General features: G+C 64.8%; 1 protein-coding gene across 17 annotated transcripts in view; it reads right to left on the bottom strand.

The window, feature by feature from the left end:
• IQSEC1 (IQ motif and Sec7 domain ArfGEF 1) overlaps positions 1-26,136 on the bottom strand; it is a 297,962-nt gene that overhangs the window by 7,918 nt on the left and 263,908 nt on the right. For 13 of the 17 annotated variants that reach the window (XM_081526498.1, XM_081526491.1, XM_081526493.1 and 10 more), the window contains 11 exons: positions 22,405-22,699; positions 17,802-19,030; positions 11,784-11,945; positions 10,282-10,404; positions 8,867-9,033; positions 5,866-6,005; positions 5,512-5,541; positions 4,632-4,757; positions 3,841-3,940; positions 2,274-2,435; positions 1,336-1,512 (listed from right to left, as the gene is read on the bottom strand). In XM_081526498.1, the coding sequence (XP_081382624.1) occupies positions 1,336-1,512; positions 2,274-2,435; positions 3,841-3,940; positions 4,632-4,757; positions 5,512-5,541; positions 5,866-6,005; positions 8,867-9,033; positions 10,282-10,404; positions 11,784-11,945; positions 17,802-19,030; positions 22,405-22,699 (2,711 nt within the window). Of the gene's footprint in view, positions 1-867; positions 1,096-1,335; positions 1,513-2,273; positions 2,436-3,840; positions 3,941-4,631; positions 4,758-5,511; positions 5,542-5,865; positions 6,006-8,866; positions 9,034-10,281; positions 10,405-11,783; positions 11,946-17,801; positions 19,031-22,404; positions 22,700-26,136 lie in introns of those variants that run through there. The other 4 variants (XM_081526500.1, XM_081526505.1, XM_081526507.1 and 1 more) reach the window with 2 other exon arrangements.

Below are 26,136 nucleotides of genomic sequence, written 5' to 3'. Positions count from 1 at the left end.
GGCAACTTGGAGGGACGTTCCCGATTGTTGTGACTGGGGTGCTATTGGCATCTAGTGGGCAGAGGTGTCCTGCACAGAGCAGCCCCCACGGCAGGGATGGTCTGGCCCAAGAAGTCAGCAGAGCCGAGCTGAGAAGCCCTGCTTGACTCTCACGCTGGCCATGCACTTTGCATTTTCACAATGGAAAAAAAAAATTAAAAAATGATGAGACAGAAGCAAAGAAAAAATCCAACTTAAAAAAAAAAAAAGGAAAAAATGGGAAAACTTCTGAGAAATGAACATGCTGAAGGGAAGAAGCGCTGCTGGGTGGGGGTAGGGATGGGATGCGGTCTCGAGCGGCTCTCTCTGGGGGCCCAGAGCTGCCCACGCAGTGCTGTCCGAGGCTGCTGGGCTGGGCTGGGTGAGCGCCTGGCGGGAGAGGGGCCGCTGGGCCCCGGGGAAGGGGGAGGAGGCTGATCCCAGCCCGAGAGGGTCTCCCCCCAGCAAACCCGGGTCATGTCGGGCTCCCGGGGCCGGGGTGGAAGTCGAGGGTCCCAGGAGCCTACAGCGCTGGCATGGCCACATGCCCACGTGCCCAGCTGCCTCCGCTCCACGCTGACCCAGACTCTTCTGGGGAGGAGCTGCCTGGCCTGATGCACCTTGTGCGGGACTGAAAGGCTGCCCCCTTCAGCCACGGCTCCCCTGACAGCACCGGCAGGCAAAGCAGGCTTGGGCAGCAGGCTCCCCCCGCCACCGCCGCCGAGGCCCAGCGCCCCTCGATGCTCCAGGCACACCCCCCAGCCCAGGAGACCCAGGAGACCCAGGCGGCTTGCTTGTGGGTTAAGAGGCTGGCAGCAAACCACACACACACACAGAAACAAGGAAATAACACTGAAATACACTTTTGCCAAGGCTTTTTTCCCTGTTGCCTCCGGCCTGGATGGAGGCCCGGGGCTCCCGGGAAGGGGACCTCTGCCAGGAGAGCAAGCCCCGGGACCTCGGGCGACGATGGGGCCCCAGACACGGCGTCGCGACCATCGCCCCCCTGCCCTCGTCAGCGTGCAGCGCGGGACAGGCAGCGCAGAGCAACAGGGCCCGGCTCACCCTGCGTGACAGCTGGGGTCAGGAAACGGAAGGACGAATAAAAAGCGGGGCAGACGGGGTACCCACCCAGCTGTCCTGCCTGGGGCCTCCGGCGGACACCCGCCCTGCCTGTTCAGATGCTGCTGTGGGTTGGGGGTGGCCACCTGGATCAGCTCAGTCCGAGCCCCCTACCCTCCTGGCCGATGTAAGCCTGCTGTGTGCGTGGCCGAGCCCCCGTGTGCGCTGGGTGGGGGCAGTTCTGGGGGCTCTTACCCGCTTCCGAGAGGTCGCGCAGGGAACTGCTGAGGGCGCTGCGCTTGAGGCCCTCGCTGCCCGCATAGCTGTCGTCCAGGCAGGCCCGGCTCAGCGTCCCGCCGCCCGACTCCTTCTTGAGGCTGGAGCACTGGGACATGCTGGGCCGCACGACGCCCTTCTGCTTCTCCAGCTCCGCTGCAACAGAGCGCCAGGGCCATGAGGGGAGCAGGGCCGCGGTCCAGGGTAGGCAGGGGCAGTGGCGGGCAACCCCCAGGAGGGCGACGCAGAGGAACGGGCTGGGGGGTGGGGGCTCTGCTCCGGTGGTGGGGAGACGGAGGGGCAAGGTCATCTGGGGAGGAGCTGGAGTGACGTCCTCCCCCCCAGCCCCACGACCGAGGGAGACCCCAAAGGAGGCCGCAGAGGCCAGAGCACCAAGGCCTGCAGGGAGGTCAGCGACTCGGGGGGAGACCAAATTCCTGGGTCTACAGCGCAGCCAGGCTAGCCTGGCCTGGCTGTGGATGGAGGCTGGGGAGCATCCCCCGGAACATGAACATTCCAGGAACGAGGCTCAGAGCCGGGGGGCGGCGGGGGCTATCGTCGGCTTTCAGGGGAGCTGGCGATGGCCTCAGCCCTGACTCCACCTCATGCTCAGGCCCAGAAGACACCAATGCCGGCCACGCTCCGGTGTGATGAGCTCAGCTCCAGGGCTCCGGACACGGAGGTGGGGGGGGACCAGGAACACCGGGGCCTCCTCGGGGCCGTGACGTAGTTCCCTGGGCAGGACAGGCTCCCACCCGGAGACCCCTGCCCACCCCCTCCCTCCATGCTCCTCCTCCTGTGATCTGGGCACGGGGGCTGTCCGGGCACGTGGCTGCGGGAAGTCAGAGGGGCCGAGGCTCCGGAGTCACGGTGGCACCCCAGCCCTCCGCCCCCCGGCGGCCACGACCGCAACCTACCCTCGATCCTGTGCTTCTCCATCTCCTGCACCTCCGCGATGGACTCCCGCAGGTCGTCGGTGAACTTCTTGCGGTCTTGAGGGTTGGGGGCATTGAAGTTGATCAGCACTTTGATGTCGGCCCCTGGGACCGCGGACGTGAGCCGGATGCCGTTGGGGTAGTCTGCAGAGGATGCGAGAGCGTGGGCCTGTGTGCGGGCTCCCCGCCTCCCCTCAGGCCGGCGTGGGGCCGGCGTGTCCACGGGGCTCCCCGGACACACCCCCACAGGGAGGAGGGGCTCCATGGTGCAGGCCGCCGGGACCACCAGACAGCTCCCCGGCTCCTAACCAGGGTCCCCGCTGCTCCGAGTTTGAGCTAGGCTCAGATCTGGTTGAGCAGAGGCAGGGCCTGGCCCGGGTCCTCTCCCCGGACAGGCCTGCAGCCTGGACCCTGTATGTCAGGGTCCTCGGTCACTCTGCCTGGGACGTGAGGCTGGCCGGGCGCTGAATCTGGGAGGAGACGGAGGTGGTGTCCCCAGTCACCTGTCCCGTCACCCCGGGCAACCATGCTCTCTCCTGCCTGGCCTCGGTGCCCCCACCCCGCCCCAGTTCCCTCAGGGGACCCTGTGGCTGCCCCACGGCTGATAGCATCGCCTGCTCCTTCCTGCCCGGGGCCGCCTCCGAGTTCTCGGGGCTGTGGGGTCCTGGAGCCCCCTCTCTCGTCAGTGGGAATCGAGCACCCACTGCCCAGAGTGCGATGGTTTTCGGCCCGGAGGACAATCCCATCACAGCTCAGAGCTGCTTCAGGGCCGCGAGCTCCAACACTTAGAGGCCTGAGCAGGTTTCCTAAAATCAGGACACGGGCCAGGGGAGACTGAGCAGCTGGGAAAGCCTGTCCCCCACGTGGGAACGCGGGCCTCACGAGCCCACACCTAACTTTCGGGAGAAGACAAGGACATCTGAGCCCTCCGTGAAGATCTCAGAACCACTTCAATAAAATGGAAGACAAAGTTCAAACCGAGTCTAACGTAAGTGGGCCGGGACTGACCAGGAGCTGCCTGTGTGAGACCCGGGTGCCTGAAGGTGACCCTCGGCCTGAGGACTTGGTCAGGTCAGGCTGTTCCCAGGGGGTCCCTGCCACCGCCACCCCTTCCCCGAGGGGCCTGCTGGACACAACAGAGTGTGTGGCATCAGGCTCCCTGGGGGAAAGCCAGGCGAGGGCAGCCTTCCAGCCTGGGGTGGGGGGGGCAACGGCCCGAGAGGTCAAACAGCCATGCCACACAGCCGCCAAGGCCAGAGCGCGTGGACCCAGGCCCTAGTGGGAACCTCGGCGGCCCCTCAGGCACGACCCTCGCCCGCCTGGTCACCAGGGCCGTTTACTGGATGTCTTTCCACCAAAGTTTTATTTAAATAAACTCACTCTGCCCTAACTGTAAAAATCTTATCATCTGCAAGAAGTTAACAGCGAAAGTCAATGTGACGAGCCCCACGTCTGATGATATGAAATGCTCCCTGGTTACTCTGAGCCTGCAACAGGCCCTCTGCTGATTAAGTGGGAACACGAACTTGGGGTGCTTAGACCCACTTACACTGGTTTTCGAAGAGCAGGACTTGCATGCCGTACAGGGAGAAGGACTGCCGGAAGCTGTAGGTCACCGAGTTTTTCTTCTTCTGGAAGATCTTGGTGACCTGAGAGCAGCCAGACACAGAGGCTGAGCCCCAGGCCCGCAGCGCAGGGGCACCCTGCACCCTCAGGGTGCTCGTGGCTCCTGGGGCCGTGTTCTCCTGTGTGAGGACCGCCCCCCAGCCCCGCGGCCAGCAGGCTCCTGGGGCAGCGAGGGGCCGCTAGGAGGAGGGACATTCATGCCCGCGGGCCCCATGCCAGCACAGTGAAACCCGCTGAGGGATGAGTTTTACAGCAGAGGACACCAGGGCCAGAGGTCCGCAGCGACTTGTTCAAGGTCAGGGGCTCTTAAAGGACAGGAAGCCGCATGCCTGGACTCCAGGCTTGGGGCCTGACAAGAGCAGCTGGTCCCCCGTCGGGCCGGAACATGGGCCAGGGGTCCCGGGAAAGAAGGGGGCTGCGGGACCGTCTTCACCCGATGCTGCCTGTTCTGGGGGCAAGAGCTCAATGTCCTCTTGGGGAGCCCCTCTCTGCCACATCCAGCCCTCCAGCCCTGGGGCTGAGACTCAGGCCAACGGGACAGCACTGCACCTGCCTGCCCCGGGGGGCAGCTCGGAGCGTCAGGAAGAGGCTCCCTGGAGGCCGAGGGGCCGGGACAGGCCTGGAGCTATGGAGGCTGAACGCTCCATCCTGGACGAGGCGGCCTGAGCCGCCGGGGGTCTGTGCACCCAGCCCCGTGACCGCGGGCCCACGTACCACCAGGAGGTCGTTGAACAGGAAGATTTCGCGCTGGTGCAGCCCGAGCTTCTGGGGCTTATTCGGATCCGGAACCTCGAAGAGCCGGCAGTAGCAGACGAGGCGGCGGTGCGGCAGCGCTAGCACCTGTGCGGAGGGGCCGTGTCAGCCCGCACCCTGGGCCCGCCTGCAGGCCCAGCTCCAGGGGGACCACCTTCCCGCCGCTCTCAGCGCCAGGCTCGCGTGGGGCCCTGGTCCCGGGGAGCCCCCTGAAATGCCAGTCCCATGCAGCCCAAGCCCCCCAGCCCCTAGGCCCTCCATCCTGAAGGAGCTCAGCCCCGCTGTCTGAGTCTGGGGGGCCATGTGGGGACCCGAGCCAGCGGTCGCCACCCCGAGGGGCTGGTCCCCGCCCTCTGCACACACGGCTCTCCAGGGCCGAGCTCGGCCACCCGCAGGGACACAGGAAGGAACAAGGGCCCAGCCTGGCGCCCTCAGGGGCGGGAGACAGGACGGCAGAGCACAGGGCCAGGGAGCTGGGTCACTTGAGTGACGGGGGTCCTGGGCCCTGACCTGGCGGCCAGCGGAAGGGACCGGAGAGGCAGACCCGGGCCACCTGGGCAGGGAGACGGCGGAAGGCCTTAACGCCACCCCAAGGCCATCAGTTCAGGCGCAGGGTCTCAGGGCCTGGGGACAAGCTCGACCAGGCCCAGACGCGACGGACAGAGACCATCTGCTTTGGGCCCGACAGCACAGCCCTCCCCACGGGGCCGCCGAGATCCGAGATCCGAGGCGGGGAGCACTGTGACAAGCAAACTTCTCATCGCTATGGAGCAGCCGGAGCGGTGGGTCTGGGGGCCAGGGGCTTGCGGGGACCATGGAAGGGGAAGCAGAGGGCACTCACACAGCCGAGCCCGTGGTGCAGGGATCCGATCTACGGGGGAAATGGTGAACAAAGGACAAGAGAGGTTAACGCCCCACATGCACTCCCGGGGACACCCTCCCGTGGCACCTTCCCGGCGCCCCCAGAGGGCTCGAGGGGCGCCCAGGGCACCAGGGAGCCACTGCACAGTCCCGGCCGCCAGCTCAGACGAGGCCTCAGGTTCTCTTCGGAGGGACCCAGAGGGAGGCCGCTTAGACGGCCCTAAAGGTGATGTAATTCACCAGCCCTGACCGGAGGGGCCAGGCTCCAGAGGCATCGGGGGCTGGCCCGGGGTCACAGGGCTGCGGGTGTCCGGGGGGTGCAGAGACCACCTACCGGCTTCTTGCCCACGATGAGCTTCTCCACCTTCTGCACCTGCGACACGTGGTCCTCATTGGTCTTCAGCTCCCGCTTCCGGATCCGCTCGTAGATCCCGATGAGCATCTCGCGGGGGATGTCCTCTCCGTCGTCCACGCCTGGGAGGGGACAGCGGCCGGCTCACCCCAAGGCACTGCGTCTGAACCGTGAGCGGCGTCCCTGCCCATCCGCTGCTGAGCTGCAGGCCTCCCGGCCCACAGCTGCTGGATGCGTCCTGCCCGCGACCCGTGTTCTTGGAACCCCAGCTCCAGCTCCAGGCCAGCTCTGCCCTGGGTTAGCGAGGAGGGGCCTTCCAGACACGCTCGGGGGACTCTGTAAACACTGCCTCGCTCACTCCCACCGCAGTGCCGGGGGGCGGGCCCACGTCCTCATTTGGCCCCTTGTCAGCCTGATGCCGAGCCTCTCTGAGCCAGGAGCCCTCCCCCAAGACACAGGGCCCCCCAGAGCACAGCGGGCTCACAGGGACAAGGGCAGCTCAAGCCTCCTCCCTCTTGGAGAGCTCAGTGGGTCTCGGTGGCTGCTGTCCCATTTCTGGGACTTAAACCCGGGTTGCTCTGATGACACGCTCATGCCTTTTCTGCTACACGGCCCTGGACGCAGTGCCGGAAAGACCCAGGCCAGCTCAGGACAGATGCGAGCCCCAGCCCTCGGTCCGCAGGCTCACAGGATGGTGTTCGGCAGGGACGGCTCAGCCCTCTGGGGGGCCATTCGGGCCCGCCTGTCCCCGCCCTAATGTCAGGCACTCTCAGGTCCACTGAGTGCCTTTGTGGGTCTGGCCCCTGGGATGTGATATCCATCATGGTTCTGCCTCCTGATTGCAGGAGAAAGGACAAACCCGTGTGCCCGGTCGGGGAACTGGCTGAGCGGTCTTCACTAGGGACGCCGGGACAGGGAGGACTGTGTGTCCACAGAATCGAGGTGAGCAGACGCGGCAAAGGCCCTTAGGTTTACGGCTGGGCCTCGACCCAAGAGTGAGGTGCCAAGTAGAAGCGGCTGAAGCCAACTGCACGCGTCCGCACCTTCTCCCGGGGGAGCTCTGGAAGACTCAGAGCCGATGGATGACCGCCGGGGGTGGGAGGGGCCCTGTGGCAGACCTTCCACACTTCCCGGGTTTTTTCTAATTGGCTCTTTTTCTAGGACAGTTTCCAGTTCACAGCAAAATTAAGGCGAAAGCACATCCCAGCTCCTCCATAATCAGCACCCCCATCAGAGCGGTGTGTTCGCTACAACTCAGATGTGCCCCAGTCGCCAGAGGCCACAGGTCATGGTGTCCATCCCATGGGTCTGGACAAACGTGCAGCAACACGTGTTCACTGTGACAACATCACAGGGAGACTTTCTACCGCCCCGGACACCCTCGGGGCTCCTCTCTGCATCCCTGCCGCCCCCGCCTCGCCCCTTGCAGGGTGTGATGTAGCTGGAATCAGGCCGCCTGCAGGCTTTGCAGAGGCGTGGCTTTCACTTGGCAATGTCGCTTAAGGTTCCTCCTCCAGACTCGGCAGCTCATTTCTTTCCAGCGCTGAATAACAGCCCACGGTCTGGATGGACCAGGGTTCGCGCACCTACTGAAGGACAGCCGGGGGGCTTCCTGGTTTGGGCAACTGTGAACACGCCGCCCTAAGCACCCAGGTGCTGGTTTCCATGTAGAGGGGAGTTGCCGACTCATTCGGGTAAATTCTAAGGAGGGTGACTGCTGCGTCACGTGACTGTCTGGGCTTCTGAACCATGTGAAGATAGGACCCATTCAAAATATAAATGTAAGGAACTTTCCTGGTGGTGTAGTGGATAAGAATCCGTCTGCTCATGCAGGAGACATGGGTTCGATCCCTGGTCCAGAAGATCCCACACGCTGCAGAGCAGCAAAGCCTGTGCGCCCCAACTACGGAGTCCATGGTCTAGAGCCCGTGAGCTGTGACTACTGAAGCCCGTGTGCCTACACCCCGTGAGCTGCCACAAGAGAGGCCAGCACAATAAGGAGCCCATGCACCGCAGCTAGAGAAAGCCCACGCAGAGCAACAGAGACCCGGTGCAGCCAAAACTGACATGCATGAAAAAGTAAACATGTATATATACACACATTTTTTTTTTAAAAAATTCAAAGACAAATATCAGTGAAAGCAAAACACTGCTTGTCAGGTCTCCAGGCTGCTCTCCTGCCTCTCCCTGGACTCCCACAGCCGCTGGCTGCTGGACCTGCTGGAGAGCTGAGTGATTTCAGAGGAGTGTGTCCAGTGTGTGTGTGGTGGAGTGGGGATACCTTCCCCTAAGAGAATGAGTTGGGTGGGCACTTCGTGCAGAAGCGCTGGCCTGGCCTTGGAACTCCCGCCTCCTCTGACTCTCACTTGCTGCGTGACCTCACGCAAGTCCCCTCCCCTCTCTGAACCCTCCCTCGGTGGGAACGGCCCAGGCTCCCAAGCCGGAGACAAGCAGCTTGCTCTTCTGGTTCTGGGGTGCTCAGCCCCCACCCTGGGAACTAGGGTGACACAGCCACCGCTCCCCATCATGCTGGGACACGAACCACGAGGCCACGGACGTGAGGGCGGCTGCCCGGCAGGTGTGTGTCCTGGAAGCCCCGTCTTTGCTGAGCCTCTGCCCTCGGGGCTCGTTTCACACACAGCAGAGGCCCCGCTTCCCTGGCTGAGGCCTTAAACCAGAGGAGGAACCAGAGTCCCCGAAGCTCCGGGGTCACCAACAGCACGCAGCTCACAGCCGGCTTTCCCGTGGGTGACAGGGCGGCCGTGGCGTCCAGGGCCGTGGGGCCGCCGTGGAGGCCAGACCGGAGGCTGGGGAGGGGCAGTGCTCGGAGGCCCCGGGCGCCCAGCACCCAGCCTGCCGTCCCTGCCCTCTGGCCCTGCAGTGAGCCTGGGCCCAAACCCTGCGGTCGTTTCGAGACCAGGCCTCATGTCACCCCCAGGACGGGACCCCCCCACCCTACGCTCACCAGGCCGGGGCGGCTCACCGCGGAGGTTCTTGACAAAGTCCTCCAGCTTCATCTTGCGCTCGGGCTTGACGTTGGGGCTGTACATGTCAGTGTTGAGCAGGATGATGGCGAAGGCCAGGATGAAGATGGTGTCGGGGTTCCGGAACTGCCGCACCACCCCGGGGTTGCAGATGCAGTACCGCTGGCTGCGGCGGGGCCGGGGCAGGGGGGGAGACTTCAGCCGGGGCAGGAGGCCAGGCCACCCCTCACCCACCAGCGGCCCCAAACACCCGAGGCTGGTCACTCGTCTCAGAGTCTCTGCGTCTGCATCAGGTACACAGCGGGGACCCCTGACCAGCAGAGCTGGCCCTGACCGTCTGCCCGTCTGCTCCCACGTGAGTCAAGTACCCCCTGCCCCTGCCAAGCTGGACGGCTGCTGCTCGGGGCTGAGGACCACACCCCTGGGTCCCCTTGGAGTGCTGGCTGATGGAAGGCTGTGCCCTAAAGGCTGGGTGTGCCCTCCACGCCCTCCGCCCCGCCCGGAGTGGGGATGGACCTGCCCTGGGGACCTCAGGTGACAGGAGCCTAGGGCCGCAGTTCAGAGGGTGGCCCACCTCCACGTGGTTTCAGCCCCCCTGTTGCGGCACCTTTGCTGTGGCAGCTGAACTAACAGCCTCACTAACACACAACCTCCAGTACATGCCCACGCCTTCCCAAAGCCCCCTCCACTGGTGCCCTTGTGGAGGGCTGGGCGGGTGGGGCAGGGATGGAGAAGAGGAACCAGGGGGAGTACCGTGACCTAAGCTCAGAGGCAGCAGCCATCAGAGCTTAGACAACGTGGGTTTCAATTTTCTGTTCCCTGCTAAGAGCTGCCCCTTCCAGGAAGCCCTCCTGGATGGAAGTGTCTGAATGCTCCCCTCCCAGGGCCTGGAGTCTCTTCTTCTGCGGCCCCACCACCCATGCAGAGAGCAGGGGGCTGGGCCTCCCACACCCAGCATGGGGCCCAGAGCCCCCACGGCAGTGTGCACAGTCCCGGCGTGCAGGAGGACTGCAGGGACAGCTGGCCTCAATCACAGGCTCTCTGGGGTGCCAGGCGCTGGGCTAAATGTGCCCACATATCCTGAGTTGTGTACCCGCCCAACCACTCCAGGGTAGGTGCTATCATCATCCCCCTCTGCAGGTGAGGACCGAAGCACAGAGAGGTTAAGTACCCAGCACAAGGTCACACAGCCGGTACAGGGCAAGGGTGTCAGAACTAGGCTTTCTGTGTCACTGAGAGTCCACCCTGTGATGACACTGATGGATTCAGGAGCCAGCGTCCGAGGCCCCGGCTCCAGCACTGGGTCACATGGCGCCTGGCACCCAGGAGGAGCCCCCTGACCCTAAAGGGGGATTCTGCCCTTGGGGTCCCAGCCTCTGAGAGGGGACCCCTTACCAGCTGGCCTGGCCTGTACCTGAAGGCCTCGATCAGCCGCTCCACCTTCTGTGCCTCCCCCTGCACCCGGATGTGCGCCTGGAACTTCCTCAGGGCCTCGTCCAGCTCCATGGCGGAGAAGTCCATCTCGTCCACCACACAGCTGGAATGAGAGCCCGCAGCTGGTCAGCGACCCCGTGCCCCTCCCGCTGGGGGCCGAGGGGTCACAGCAGGGAGGCCTGGAGTGAGGTGGCCTGGGCGCCCCCAGCCTTGTGACCCATGACTTGGCCCCCGCGTCCAGGCTCTCCCAGGTGTTTCCGAGGGGCAGTGAGGTGCCCACCCGCTGACCCACAAGGACGGCAGAGCTGAGGAGGCCGTGGGGGGCGAGGGGGACAGGGGACTCTGGCCACGGCCCCGCCCCCAGCCTGACTGGGACCCCTGAGCAGAGAAGGTGGGTCTGCACTGGGGACCCTCGAGCGACCACCCGGTGGGGCTGCAGAGGTCCCGGTGTCCACTCCCAGGGACCCTGTCCACTGGGACGATGTTCTGAGCACGCTCGGCCAGCGGGGCAAGGAGGCGGAGGGGCCCCACTGGACGGTCTGCTGACCAGTGTTCGAGGAGGATGCCTGGGAGGGGGTCTCGCTACTTCCTGAGGCCGCAGCTATTGTCTGACCTAAGGAGAACAATGCCCGGATTTCCTACCGACCAGCAGTGGCTTGGAGGAGTGGGGTGGGGGTGGGCAAAGGGCCGGCCGCAGGCCAGGGGCTGGGCTGGACGGTCGTCTTGGGCCCCGTTCACGGAGGAGCTAAGCAGCTCTCCTTGGACGGGTCCTCCCTGCTTTCAAAGGGGAGGGGGCGCCAACCACACTATGGGGGGAAATGCGGAGTAGAGAGGCTGTGGGGAGAGGAGCTGGGGGCACAGGCTGCCTCTCCAGGGTGTCAGCGTGGCAGCGAGTGCAAAGCTGCTGTGTGCTTTGACCCTGTGCCTGGCCCACCGGCCGGGTCGTCCATCCCGTGCGGGGCCTGGGTGGGCAATGTGCCCATGTCAGGCCTGGAGCCACGCCCCCGGTCACGGCCAAGGGCTCCCGTTCCGAGCCACCTACTGCTGGCTGTGGCTCCTCATCTGTGGAAGGGGGCTATGGACCCCCGACACCCGCCGCGGGTGAAGTGAGGACAGGGCCTGTACCCAGTGCCCGCCCAGTGATCACGGGCCCCAGACACGGAGCCCTTCCTCTCAGGACGGTCTGGGGGAGGGTCAGGGGGGTGCAGGCGTGTGCAAACAAGCCTTCTCAAAGCTGCCAGCGGTTCCCAGGGGCCGGAAACCCCTTCTTCTACAGGGCCTGGGACCGCCAGCCTAGTGGACCATCACCCCATCTCCTGGCAGGAGAGGGAGGAGGATGGGGCCTGAGCTCGGCCGGCTACCTGTGCTGCACCTCAGGACATCAGCACGGAGGCCGCGGGACCAGGGGTGGGGCCGGCCCTGCTGGATGGGGCTGGAGGTGCCCGGGGTCCCGTGCGTCCAGGGGAGAGGTGGGCCACTCACTCAAGCACATCGCGGTTGAACTGCTTCTGCCGGTTGCCCAGGAACTCGCCAATCATCTGCCGGCTCAGGCCCTTACGCTGCAGCAGGAAGTGGGCCACCCCCACTGGCGTGTCAGGCACGAAGCCGCGCTCGATGAGGTACTGGACGCCCTTCTCGGGCTTCCTGGGGGACGAGAGACAGGCTCAGCTGGGCGCGCCCGCCCCCGCCCCCCACGCCCCTCCGAGGCACCTGGCCCTGTCCCAGCCCGAGTCCACCACCCGGGACCGCCCAGGCCCCGTGCCCAGCCTGGGCCAGCGAGGGGCACGCACAGGGCGGCCCTGCCCAGCACACGCTGGCCGTCCAAGGGCAGGCTCGACGGCCGGCACCCCGAGGACCCCCACGCTGGCTCAGCCCCCGTGCTGCTCCCACTGTCCAGGTGCCTGACAGCCGCCTGGCCTCCCAGGGCTGCGACCACCCTCGTGGGATGGCTGTGTTAACACGGGCGGGCGCCTGGAACATGGAGCACAGTAGGTAAGCACCTGGAGGTTTAAGACAAACCTCCATGACACCGGAGGACACGGAGGCCCAGAGCCGGCTCCCGCTGCGGTCGGAGGCCAGGGAAGGGGCTGAGCGTCTACTCGCCTCGGGACCCGGAGGCCCCCTGGGGACCGGGCAGTGAGCCAGCAGGCTGCTCCCTCGGCCTGGACCTCGGGGCCCAGTGCAGTCTTGGCTGACCTCACGGGAAAGCGCCCGTGATCAGAAATAGGGCGGGAGCAGGAGCCTTGGACGGGCCTGGAGCCCCTGAGGGGCATGTGGTGCCCGGCCCCACCCCACTCTGGGGGCGTGGCGGTCAGAGCCGGGCTCCCCGTGGCCACCAGCTGGGTACTGATGGCAGGCCCTGCGACCCCGTGTTTCTACGTGCGGGCCAGCCTCCGGCTGCGAGGGGACCCTGCTATCTGTACCCCGGGTGGCCACACATCCCACCCTCGCGCCCGAGCTTGGCAGGGAGCTGTCCATGGAGCCGCTGGGTCCTGGCGCAGAAGGGATGGCCCAGCGTCCCCATTCCCGCCCAGGCCCCTCCAGCCACCCAGCGACAGGTGCTGATGCATGGATGGGGTGACACTGCCTCATGGCCGGCCCCAGGGCAGCCCCCGGGGGAGCCTACGGTCATGGAACGGCCACACGACGTTAACAAAGCAAGTCCAGTGGGTCGCCAACATTTAGAAATCAGGAGCTTGGACAGAGAACCTGGGTTTCCAAGACAGCCTCGGGCCCGTATCCTGTGCGGCGATGGCAGGAGGGCAGGCCCAGGCTCCTTTACCCGGGTGTCCCCACCCTCACCCCAGGCCTGCCTGGCCTCTGAGGCCCTGGCACGTGCCCTGGTTCAGCCCAGCCTCCTGCTGCTACCCTGAGGTGCCCCGAGCTCCCCTCTCTGCCCTGGCTGCTCCTCCTCGTGTTCACACGCCAAGGTCACCCAGCAACACGGCTGCCAGGTATCCCCCCGACCAGGAGCTCGCAGCCCCGTGTGACGGGGACGTCCCTGGTTTGAGTGCAGCGTGCCAGCTCTGTGCTGGGCGGTGCTCCGGACAGCGGCACTGGACCGGGCCAGCCCTGAGCCCAGCATGACCACTGCTGCCCCGTCTGGGGGCTGAGTGAGGGTGGGAGGGGCTTCTACGAGGGAGGCAGAGTGACTGGAGGGGTGGGGGAACTTCCTCGTGGGGGCGACAGTGAATGCAGAGGCCCTGCAGTGTGCATGGGTTTTGCAGGATCCCAGGGCATGAGGCTTCTCTGGGGCTCAGAGTAGGATCTGCAGAGGAGTCCGGGGGGCAGTGGGCAGCCCTCGGGGTCATCTGTCCCCCCCTGGACCAGGGATGAGAGGCCCGGCGTGCTCGCAACAGGGCAGGCGTGAACCCTGGGGTCCCTTTGGCTGCCCTTGGGGGGTCCAGCTAGGAGCCCCTGGCAGTCAGGCGGGAGTGGGGGCGACTCGGGCAGCTTAGGACATGGTTTGGGGGCAGCGATGACGGTATTCGCGCCGGTGAAGCCGCAGGTGAGCCAGAGAGCTCCGGCTCTCGGCCTGAGCGGAGCTGAGAGCAGCCGCATCCACTGGGCAGCTGTCAGAACATGCTGTGGGACAGGAACCCCAACCGAACAGGCTGGGGCGGAGACCAGGAGCTCCCAGCAACCGAGAGGACGGGGTCTTCAGCTGGAGGTCAGGCGTGGGGGTCGGGGGTCTCCTGGCCCAGGTGGCATCTGGCTGGGGAGGGGAGGATTCCCTGAGCCCAAGGAGCCAGCAGCGGACACTGCTCCTGGGTCCCTGGCTCGGGGCGCCCCACTGGCCCCCAGCGGCCCCAGGCATGCTCCTGGGGGCCCTGCCCCTCACGGGGCTCTGCACTGACCCGAGGAGGAGCCCACACGCCCGGGCCCTGGGGCTGGAGGCACATCCGGACGCCAGGTGGACAATGCGACCCCGGGGACGACCCTGCCGGCCACCCGGCCTCCCTGTCTCGGGTTTCTCTCATTTTCCCACTCTCCTCCCTGGTCGGCCGAGCGCCCACTCTGGACCAGTCATTCGGACTCCAGGTTCCCCTGGTGTGGGGGTCTGGGCTGGGAAGGCCGCCTGAGGCACGAGCATGGGTGGGAGCCTGGGGGAGGGAGATGGTGGGGGGAGGGATAGCTACAGGGAGAACGCGGGAAGGGGGCGAGGCAGGGGTCGGGGCTGGAAGGCAAGGGACAGTGGTGCCAAGGCCAGGCCTCCCGGGGAGAGGCTGGCCTCAGGCAGAGCCCACCAGGACCTCTGCGTTCCGTCACTCTCCCGCTGGCGGCTCCAGAGCCTGCCCAGGCGTCTGGCCCCACACAAGGTCGGACCACCAGCTCTCTCTGGGCCTGGGGAGGCTCCGGGCAGGCAGCTGGTGGACAGGGCTGGGGTTGCTCCTTCAGTCCCCCAACAGGCCCTGAGGGGGAAAGCCACTTCTGAGGACGAGGGGGGGAGCTGCAGCTGCCTGCCACGCACCTGCTCTGCTCCGCCGCCCCCCAGCACAGGCTCTGCAGCCCTGGGCCCATCCCGGGACGCGGCCACCAAGCACCTGCATTGGGCCCAGCCAGGGCAGCTGGACAGACTGTGGTCACCAGCAATCTGAGTTTAAACACCCACTGCAGCCAGGCCTCGCCTCTCCCCCTCAACTTGTAAAGGGGTGAGGCCCCCCAATTGCAAGGGGCTGCAGTGCAAAGTCCACCAGGGGTTCCACAGTCTTAACGAGCTGATTCCACAATCGGTGTGGAAGAGTGACTGCCAACAAGAGCCAAGACCGCTGCTTAAAAGAACAGAAGAGGGGGTTCTGCCCTAAGAAAACATGTAAAACCGCAAGCCTCAGGTTGGCACAGGAACAGAGCCCCTGACCACCAGCGTGGAGGAAGCTTCACGAGGATCTTTGATTCTGTTCACGGACACATCCAGGCCCCCAACACAGGGCTGGGCCTGCAGGAGGTGTTCCATGAATATCTGCCAAGGAAGCGGCAGGATCCAAGCACAGACCTGGTTCACGGAGGAGTCAGACGGGACTTCAAGTCAACAGAGAAGGACAGACTCTTCAACAACCTGTCTGCGAACGACTGGCTAATTTCCACTGAATAATAAAAGCTACACCCCTCACCTGGTACAATTCCCCAAACCAAACACCTGGTGGATGCACTCAAGGATATAAAACAAAACTACAACAGTCCTGAGGAAAATATTTTAAACCTATATGATGACCTGGGGTGGAGTCTCTTAAAAGAAAACATAAAAACCCAAAGTAGCACACAAAGAGAACGTTGATAAGACCACACATCTAGACAGACAGGGAATCACTGAGCTGTATGCCTGAAGCTAGGTTACGTGTCAACTACATCTCAATAAGAAAAAATGTAAAAAAGAATTAGTAACCTCTGTTAAACCAACAAAGCATAAACAAAGTTAAAAGATGTATAATTAAAAACCGCTGAACTGGACACTTTATAAGGACAGATCTTAAAGTATATGGATTCTACTTCAGAAGTTCAAAGAAAAGGCAGCCAGTGACAGGAAAACATTTCTGTAATTACAAAGGATCAGTACCCACAACATATAAAGAATCACTAGGAAATCAAACCAACCTAGACAGCATATCAAAAAGCAGAGACATTACTTTGCCAACAAATGTCCATCTAGTCAAGGCTATGGTTTTTCCAGTAGTCATGTATGGATGTGAGAGTCGGACTATGAAGAAAGTTGAGCGCCGAAGAATTGATGCTTTTGAACTGTGGTGTTGGAGAAGACTCTTGAGAGTCCCTTGGACTCCAAGGAGATCCAACCCTTCCATCCTGAAGGAGACCAGTCCTGGGTGTTCACTGGAAGGACTGATGCTGATGCTGAAACTCCAATAGTTTGGCCACCTGATGGGAAGAGCTGACTCATTGGAAAAGACCCTGATGCTGGGCCAGATTGAGGGCAGGAGCAGAAGGGGATGACAGAGGATGAGATGGTTGGATGGCATCACCGATTCGATGGGCATGAGTTTGAGCAAGCTCCGGGAGTTGGTGATGGACAGGGAGACCTTGCATGCTGCAGTCTGTGGGGTTGCAGAATCAGACACGACTGAGCAACTGAACTAAACTGAAATGAATTGAGGAAATCAAAAAGAGAAATGACAGAAAAATAGGCAAAAATAGGAACAGGCATTCCGTAGAAGGAAAAACCAAAACGGCCAAAAGACACAAATACAGGTGCTCCACCTTAGAAGCAGGCAGGCAAATCCAAAGTGAAACAAGAGACACTGTCTCTACGCTTGGACTGGGGCGGGAGACAAGGCTGAGTGCCGTCCAGGGTGTGGGGAAATGGGTTCCCACGTCCAGCTGCAGGCTCCACTTCAATGAACAGCCACTGGGCGCCCTGGGTCCGGCTACCAGCAGCAAACCGCGTGGCAGCGTCATAGTAGGACAGTGTGCGTGGCCCGCGCCCAGGGGATGTCTGCGGGGGCCAAGAGGATGGCAGGGAGGCACAGGCCGGCCTGTGTGTGCCTGGCGCACTCCGAGCTCCTTCCACACGGGCTCATCTCCAGCTCACACCCCATGACTCGCACAGACGAGGCCGCTGTGGCAGAGGTCACACCCATGGGGGACACACAGAAAGGAAGTGTGAGGACCAGAGCCGCGCGCACACAGACGTGGGAGGGCCAGCTCGTGCGTGGCCCGCAGCAGAGGGCCAGCAGCGCCAGGAGGAGTCCAGAGACCAAGGTGCTTGGTCTAGGCAGGCAGCTTTTCCAGCCCTGGGTGGGCTCCCGGGAGAGAGTGGAGGACGGCCTCCCCATTCACGCAGTGTTCTGGCGGCAGACAGAGTGTCAAGAACTCCCCGGGTGCCCATGATGGCTCAGGGATGCGCAGTCCTTAGCCGCTCGAGGACCAGGGATGCCCCCCCAGGGGCCTGGGTGTGACCCCAGAGTTCCCCACAGCTACCCTTCGGGACAAGCCTCTCCGAGTGCCCCAGCTGGGCAGGGGGTGACCCCCAAGTCCCCCCACCGCATCTGGAAGAGGAAGCGGGGGGCGCAGTGGACGTGGGTCAGCAGCCACCGGGCAGGCTGGCCACATCCCCTCCACATCCCCACTTCCCGGAGGAGCCAGCTCCAGGCCGGGGTCTAGCAACACCAAATCCAGAGAGGACAGGCCCGAGGTTTCGCAGCCAGAGCCGCCAGCGTCCCCTCCCAGGGAGGGCGCAGCCTGCACGCCCTTCCACGGGCTATTTTCAGCTGCGCTAAGAATAGTCTGTGTTAAACACCAGTCGCCGGCCCTCGACCTGCTCTCCCCAGAGCCTCGCACGGCGGCCACACCACGGACCCAACACACACGCCCTGCAGGGCGTTGGGCCTGCCTGCATCCTCCTCCCTGACCAGCCCGCGTGGACCCAGACCCGGCCATGCTCAAAGAGCCCCGCGGCCCACCAGCTGGGGCCCGACGCTCGGGCCGGCGGCCCCCTTACCCCACCATGCCAGGACGGGCACTGACGGTGGGAGGGTGGGGGGCACTCACTTGTTGAAGAGGTTGAGGCCGATGCGGTAGTGCCGCTTGCGGATGACGTCGTTGCTGAAGGCAGGCGAGTCCCAGCTGTTGCGGGCCTCCTTGTGGTAGGTCTGTTTGCTGAGCGCCTGCTCGCGCAAGCTGTCGCGGGACGAGGACTCGGAGCTGCAGTTGGCGGTGTCGTTGGAGTTGGACGCGCTGCTGAGGCTGTCGTTGTCGCCGTCTGAGTACTCCGACTCGGACCTGCTCTGCCGGCTGGCCGAGCCGTTGACGGCCAGGTGGGCGTCCAGGGGCCGTGGCGGCCGGGCCCGCGGCTCTGGCTCCTCCCGGGGGAGGCCCCTGGGGGGGCCGTGGGGGCCATGCTTGGGGCTGCCCTGTGGCCCGCCCAGGCCGCGCTCGCAGGCGCCCTGCCTCTTGGAGCTGCGGTCAGAGCGGTCGCTGAGGTCGGCCGAGCTGTCGCTGGGGGGCTCGATGGTGAGCAGCGGCAGGTGCTCTGTGCGCGCCCGCGGCTCCAGTGACGGCGTGCTCCGGCAGCTGGTGTCCGTGTCCGCCTTGTCGTCCTTGTGGGCCAGTGCCCAATAGTCCTGGGCGGCGGCCCCGGCCCGCAGCCGCAGGTCCGACTCGCCGCTGGACGGCCGGCACCCGGCCTGCGCTGGGGGCAGTGGCGGCGACAGCTCGTCCTCGTCAATGTACAGGGTGACGTCGCTGTACGAGGCGGTCATCTCGTCCAGCCGGCGTGGCTCGGCCGCGCTGTGCAGGCCCGGCGAGGGCTCGGCGACGGGCGTGGGCGCCCCCTCCACGGCGTGCAGGCTGCGGCAGTTGAGGGCGTCGTCGATGGACTCGGCCAGTGACTTCACCTGCCGCGAGAAGGCGTCCTCCAGCTCCGTGATGGCGTCGGCAAAGTCGCCGGTGGGTGCGGGGGCCTGCAGGGCGGGCGGGGGTGGCGGGCCCAGGTCCCCACACTCGGCCGGCCCCAGGGAGCCCAGAGGGGCATCCTCATCTGTCACCGAGACCTGCTTGCCCTCGAAGAAGGAGCTGTGTGCCTTCTCGGGCCCCTCGAAGGACAGCTGCACCCGCATGTTGGACAGCACGATGCGCCGGGACAGACGCTTCTCAGACATGGAGCTGCGCAGCCGCTCGAAGTTCTTGTTCATCTGGTACTGGCGAAAGGCCGTCTGGATGGTGCGGGCCGCATGGCGGGTCACGAGGCGGCCCCCATACTTCCGTTCTAGCATCTCCACCTGCGGGGAGGGAGAGGAGCGTGAGGCTGACTCAGCCCGGCCCAGAGGGCAGACCATGCCCACACGGCTCCTAGACCCAGGACCCGGCTGGGGGGTCATGCCCACATGGCTCCTACACCCAGGAACCCGCCGGGGGCCGTGCCCACACGGCTCCTAGACCCAGAGAGGCAGAGGAGTGGTGAGTTGCAGTTACAGCAGGCGCTCCCTGCAGGACTTCTCAGAACCTTTCAAGGGTGGTGGTTTCCCAGACTTCTCTGTCCACAGCAGCCTTTGCCCTGGCACACCGGGGCCATGCAGTTTAATGAAACTTGAAGCTGCTGCAGGAGGTTGCAGGCTGCCCCTCAGGAGACAAGGAGACTGTGGCGGGGGCAGGTTAGGGGACCAGCCTGAGACTCGAGTCGGCCCTGAGCACGGAGCCACGGCCGCGGGCCTGGGTCCTCATCCGCAGACTGACGCTGAGAAGCCTGGACCCGCGGCCCCTCAGGCCCGTCAGACCTGCCTCACAGGCCAGCGGCGGGCACAGGTGAGACAGACGCTCAGCACAGGGCAGAGGAGGCGCAGGACCCTCGACTACACTCCTGGGAGCGGCAGACAGCTTGTGGGGGCCCCACACCCCCTCCCGTACAGACGGAGAAACTGAGCCTCAGAGAAGAGACCCAGCACACCCCTGCAGGCCTCCAGACCCTGGGGTGGGCTCCGGGAGGCTGACGGTGGGCCCGCACCATAGGCAGGCAGGGCGGTGGGACTCTCCCGCGAGGCATGTGGGCCAAGGACGGCCCCGAGGGCTGCTTCCCACGCCTCACTCCAGGGTGAGGCTGGAGCCTGCTTTCCAGAAGCAGAGAAGACCCAGGATGAGGAGCGGGCTGGCCCACCAAGCCCCTGATGTCGAGGGGGAAGGCCCCAGGTCCTCGGGAGGAGGTGTTCACACTCCAGGCGCAGGACGGCATGGCCACGCCCTCAAGAGGCTCAGGGAGCAAAGCCAGGCAGACGCTGAGGGAACCAGGCTGCAGCCAAGTGGACGCGATGTCTGCCCGGAGCCCCTGGGGGAGCGGGCAGGACGGGAGGGCTCGGAGCCTCACTGGGGGCGCGTGTGGGTCCCGGTCGTTGTGAGGGACGTCAGCTCCCCCAGACGCAGACGTGCCAGCCCTCTAGAAAGCAGGGGCGGCAGAGCAGCCCCCCTCAGGAGAGGAGTTGGGGGTAGAGGGGCGGAGGGGCAGGCCGAGGATCAAACCACGTCTCACAGCCCGGCCGGGCCTGGAGGCAGCCAGGGCGGGTCTGTGTTTTCTCTTGCCCCGGAGTTACTGAACAGCATCCAAAGGGATGACCTCACTTCCACATCTGCGAGCGGCGTCTCTGTTTCCTGGGTTTGGAGCCGAGCTCCGAGAGCCCTCGGGGCCGATGGAGGCCCACGGCTGGGCTCCAGGAAGCCCTCTCCCCTCCGCCTCCCAAGACCTGGGTTCTGGGTCCCCTGGGTCTGCTCGGTGGGGGTGGGGGCCCCTCACAGGCCAGAGCATGCTCCATGGCCCCTCCTGTCCTGCTGACTCTAGACCTCGCGAACCCAGCAGTGACGCTCTTGGCCTGAGCCAGCCCCCAGGTCCGGGCAGGGGCAGAAGGGGCTTTAGGGGGCACGCGTGGGCTCTGCGGTGCCCCTCAAAGCCCCCAGGCCCTCTTACTGGCCTCCCCTGGGGACAGACCGACCTGGGCACGCGCTCACTCAGCCCCCCAGGGTCATTCCCCTTGTGGGCCCGAGCCGACCCAAGACCCCGTCTGAGTGCTGACTGGGGCACAGGGAGGGAACCCAAACGGTCTGTGCTCACCTACGGGTGTCACCCTCACCCGACCCCACACCCAGCCTGCAGACGGGCCCCAGAAGCTGCCCGCTGGGCGGGGGGGGGAGGCTCTGAGACGAGACAAGACGGGGAGCCCAGAGGCAACGAGGAACCACCACCTTGTGGACTCAGGCCCCTGCGCTGACGGGGAACCACAGGAGACGCAGAGGCTGAGAGCCAGCGGCTACTGCAAGGCCATGCGCTGGGCTCCTGCCACTAAAAGGTGGCTCTGTGCCCCCCAGGCTCTAAGCCCTCACACGACTGGGCACCTTGCTTCCACCTGGAAATTCCCATGTAATCCCCCCGTTCCTATTTTCCCCTTGACTGCCAGGAGGCTCAGCAGGGAGCCGAACGCTCGGTGGCCCTCAGTGTCACCCCCCTGGCCCCACCTCGTCCTGGCTGCCCTTTCTGGCAAGCTTGCCCGCCTCTGGCCTTTGCACCTGCTGTCAACTTCTCCTGGAAGGCCTCGGCCTCGGTTACCCAGCTCCAAGGGGCCTTGGCAAGGTTCCCCCCACCCCATCCGAGCTGCCTCCTCCCACAGGCACCCGGCCTCCCTCCCCTTCTTTTGTCCGTGGGGTTTGTATCATCCCTGGTCTGCAATCAGCCTGTGTCTTCACAGCTAACCTGTCTCCTGGACCACAGCGTCCGCCCGAGGGCTGTGGCCACACCCCGTTCCCTGGTGACTCCGCAGTGACCAGCACAGGGTCTGGCATACAGCGGGCACTGGGCTAACGTGCGAGGGAAAAAACGAACAGCTGTGGTCACATTAAGGCCACACGAAGCTTATTATTACCTCCCCTGGCCTCCACTTAACCTTTCTCTCTTCTATTTTAATGGTCTTGCTATAGACGTCTGTTGCTATAAACTGTTCTGATCCACTTTGGATCTGGGTGCAGCGGAGAAATGGAACAGAGGCCCCTGCTGTGGACCTGACCACAGGGCCCAATGCCACGGGGCTAGGGGGCCAGGAGGCCAAGTGGGCAGGCCGGGCACGCCCCTCGCTGTGCACACGGGTGCTGACCCCGTGGGGGTCTGGGCCAAGACCCTGGGGAGGAGGCGCAGCCTGTAAGGAGATAATGTCCCCCCAGAACACGGAACTGCAAAGGAGGGGTGGGATGAGCGACCTGGCCTTCCTGCTGTTCCTGTTGTGGACTGACCTCCTCCTCCCCAAGGGTCCCTCCAGCAGACCCTCGAATGCCCAGGCCTCTCCTGGACCCCGGAACCTCAGTGGCCACCACAAAACCTGTGCGCGCTGGCGGAGTCAGGCCCTGACACCCAGCACCAGCTGGAGCTCAGCCAAGGGGGGAGCAGGAAGGGGGCAGAGGTCAAGGTCGGACAGAACACCCCACTTCCGCCTGCTCCCTCCGGTTCCTCCTTCCTCCGGGAGTCGGGAGGAGACCGCGGGGGCGGGGACCGAGGCCTCGATCTTGGGGAACAGCCCCTGCCTGGAGTCCAGGCTTGAGTGCTCGGGGTGGCCCCGCCCCGCCCCTCCAGGCCCCGCCCCATCCCCACCCCCACCCCGCCCCCACATGGCCGGCCGCCCACCTGCTTGTCCTGCAGGTCGGAGGAGAGCTCATAGCTCTCGGAGAGGGACCGCGAGCGCTTTATGGCCTCCTCCTCGGCCTGCTTGCGTAGAATGGACGTCGAGTGCTGCAGCCGGGGCCTGCGCGCACGCTGCTGCTGCCCCGGCGGCCCCGCGTATAGCCCATAGGCGCCACCCGGCGTGTGCTCGTAGGGCTCCGGGCTCAGGCCTGAGCCGGGCGCCAGGGGCCCCTGGTGGTAGGCGGAGGGGCTGTCCAGCGATGTGCCGGTCTCGCTGCTGGGGGCCTCGCCCTCAACGCTGCGGAGAGAGAACAGGCCAGAGGTGAGGGGGAGACCACAGCCCTGGGCCCCGCAGGCAGGCGTCCCCCCCCACATCCTGCCCTCCCCTGGGTGGACCCCCCCTGCTCCGCGCCTCCTTAAGGCTCCCCTCTCCTCGCAGAGGCCCTGCTTTCACTGTACAGCGCGCCCCCCGCCCCCCACAGCTGACACCCCTCCCTGACGGACCTCGCTCCCTGTCGTCCGACCCCCACGACGGGCCCCCACGGAGCAGGCTGGGCCCAGGATGCCCGCTGCCGGCCCGCGGGGTCCACCCCCTCATTCCCTGGCGCCCACTGCCGGGATTAAGTCCTTGTTTTCCTTTCTGACCAACAATGAACAGAGTGACTCCTCGCTGTATGCCCGCAGGGGCAGGTGCTGTGCTGGTGTCTGTAATGGGCTGAGATTGTCCCTCCTCACCAACATCCACAAGCTCCAAGCCCTAACTGCTCAGAGCGTGTATCTGGAGTTCGGCTTTGAGAATGTGATAACGAGGAGGTCAAGAGGGGCCTGATCCAAGGTTAGGACACACACACAGGGCCGCCGTGCCCCCAGCTCTCAGCAAAAGTGCTGAAGCCGCCCGCCCCGTCTGTGCTGCTGGTGATAACCAGCCTGGAGGCGAACATGGAGCGGTACAGGTGTCTTCTGGAACTCTTAAAGCCAGTCTGCGAGGACCGATTCCTCACTCCATCTCTGGGAGACCAAACTGACACCCGCGCAGCGCCGGCTCTGCCCGAGGTCGCACAGGAAGACCGTGGGTGAGTCGGGATTCGAGTGCAGGACAGGGGGCTCCTGCCACCTCACTGCCCTGGTCCCCGGGCCTGTGCGCACCCTTCAACTTTCCAAGTGCCTGGTGAGGGCGTGGGAGGGGTGGTTACTCACCCCACACTCACGACCCCAGAAGACGTGAACCCAGAGACAGTGACGAACATGCAACCGAGTTTCTGGGACCTTCCAGCAGCCTCTCCAGCGGTGCCGGCCACTCCTGCCCTTCAGGGCATCCTAGCATCCTGGGGGCTGGTGTGGCGGTCCCTCAGGAAGTGGCCCAGGGGAGGGAAGGGCACAGAGCCCCATGGGCTGTGGGCACTCCTTCCTCCAGGGTCCCATCTTCAGAGCAATGCAGTCAGCAGCCTGTGCCCAGCCCACCGGCCCAGCTCTGCCCCCTGTGGTCCCCGTGGTCCCAGGCCCTGGGCGGAGCCCCGTTGCCTGGCGTGGAACATAAGGCTATAGGCTGCCTCTGGGGGAGGGGCCAGCGCGGCCCAGTTGCAGGCACCCGTGCCCAGGGTGCCACTCCTGCCCACTGCCAAGCCCACACATGCTGTCCGTCTGTCCATCTAAGAATAGCGGCGGCCTTTCACTCTGGCCCGCAGGGACCTTCAGTGGGTTTCCTACGGCAAATCCTGCAGCCCAGCAGTGGAGGGTGATGAGGGTCCTCTCCAGAGAAAGAGCCTCGGGTGCCAGCCCCCGATGTGGCCGTGAGTCAGGGGCTCATGCTTGCCCAAGGCCTGACCCCAGGCCCAGCACCCCTGCCATCCATCAGTCACCGGCAGCAGCTTCCTCGGGGCTTCGTGGGCCCATGTGGGGTGGGGGCTGGGCGCACCCAGAGACAGCCCTGGATGGACAGCGGGAGGGGTGGGGGCAGAAGCCCCAGGGGGCCCCAGGCGACAGGTCCCCTGAGAGCATGTGGCTGACGGGAGACTTCGCCTGCCCCCTCCCCGAGACCCCAGGACCGCTCCCCACGGGCCCCCACTGAACATCCTTCCATCAGGGCTGCTCTGTCTCCCGAGAAGAGGGAGACGGCAAACACAACAGTGTCCTTGCAGTGAAGCAGCCAGGGCTCAGCTTGCCAGGATTTTAAATAATCCCTGAGCCCCAAGGCAGCGACTGGCAGGTGCTGCACAGGGCGGGGCGGGAAGTCCCCTGCCTCTTGGCCTGCTCCTGCCAGGGGCAGGGGTGGGCGCTGGGACCCTCCCTCAGCACCGACACCCCCTAGGCAAAGAAGGGTGTCCACCGTCATGGGGCAACAGACTCAGCCCCTTCCCCAGCCTGTGCTCACTTGGTCTCGGAGCAATCTGCATGGGTGGAAGGGCGTTCCTCCTGCCCCCTGTGGCCCGTTTGGGGCAGAGGGCGCTCAGGAGGGAGGGGCAGGCGGCTGCCCCTGGACCCTGCGGAGGGGACGGGCCTCCTGTCCGTCTGGGCTCAAGGGTGCGACATGCACGTGGAGTCCCTGCTGGACGAGGCTGGAGCCCCTGCAGGAGGGGTACACCGATCTGCCACGGATGCAGGGGGTCTTTGCGGAGCTGGGCCAGCCCAGGGTTCCTGCTCCATCCACAACCCAGCTCCTGACCATCTCAGGCCAGCAGGTTCCAGAAGGTGCTCGGGGGAGAGGGCCAGGCCTCCGTCATGGCCAAACGGACGCATGGCAGGCACTGGTGAGCCTGACCTCCCAGACACACCCATCGCCCGCCTCTCAGCATGTCCAGGCCGCCAGGGCGGGTCCCTGGACTCTCACCCAGCCCCCTGCCTCTCCTCTTCCCATGGCAGCCAGACCAATCCCAACAAAGGAGGGGGCACACCAAGTGCCCCCTGCCTGTCACACTGAGTGTGGAGACTCCGCTCTCCAGGCCTGACCTCACCACGGCCCCCTTCCCCTCACTCAGGCTGTTCCAGCCTCCCTGGGGTCTGGCCCGCAGGGGTGGTCTGCTCTTCTCAAAGGCATCAGGCACACCCCTGCCTCGGGGCCTTTGCACTGGCTGTTCCCCTGCCTGGAACACTGTTCCCGTGTCTTACATCTCAGCCCGCTGCACGCCTTCACCTCCCTGGGGTCTTTGCTCAATGCCACCTTCCAAGGAGGCCCCCACTGCTCGACCGAATTAAAACCGCGCCTCCCGCCCCAGTGTTCCTAACCCCTTACTCAGTGCTTTTGCAGTGTCGACACGCCGTGTAATTTACATGTTCCCCGTGTTTTCCTGTGCCACCTGCCTCCCACATCAGTGCCCAAACTCTGTGAGCGCACAGGGCACTTGGCGGCTTTGCTGGCTATGCTCCCCGAGAGCCGACATGCACACCAGACCAACAGGGTCGGTGAGGCCCGCCGGCCCCAGAGTGGGGCTTCTGACGTGCGCCACCCCAAAGGCACACCCCGCCTGCCCCAAACCTAACCTGCGATGGTCCCCGTCACCTCTCGGAGACCAAGCCAGAGTCCTGAGCTGAGTCACCAGCCAGTCCCTCCTCTACGTCCACTCCGTGGCACCCATGCCCTCTATTCGCCCCCAAGTCCTGCCGACTCCACATGAACGTGTCCACTTGAGCTGTGTGATGTGGCAGCTGCTGCATACCCCAAAAATCAAATCCTCAAACCGTCCTGATGAGAAGTGGCCAGGCCACACTACTGCGACCAGCGTGACACACTGTCCTCCA

This window comes from Giraffa tippelskirchi, chromosome 9 (genome assembly GCF_054371585.1).
Source record: "Giraffa tippelskirchi isolate mGirTip1 chromosome 9, T2T-mGirTip1v1.2.pri, whole genome shotgun sequence".
In the NCBI taxonomy this organism is placed as follows: Eukaryota; Metazoa; Chordata; class Mammalia; order Artiodactyla; family Giraffidae; genus Giraffa; species Giraffa tippelskirchi.
Note: the sequence above shows the minus strand (reverse complement) of the source record. Positions and strands in the feature narration are given on the sequence as shown.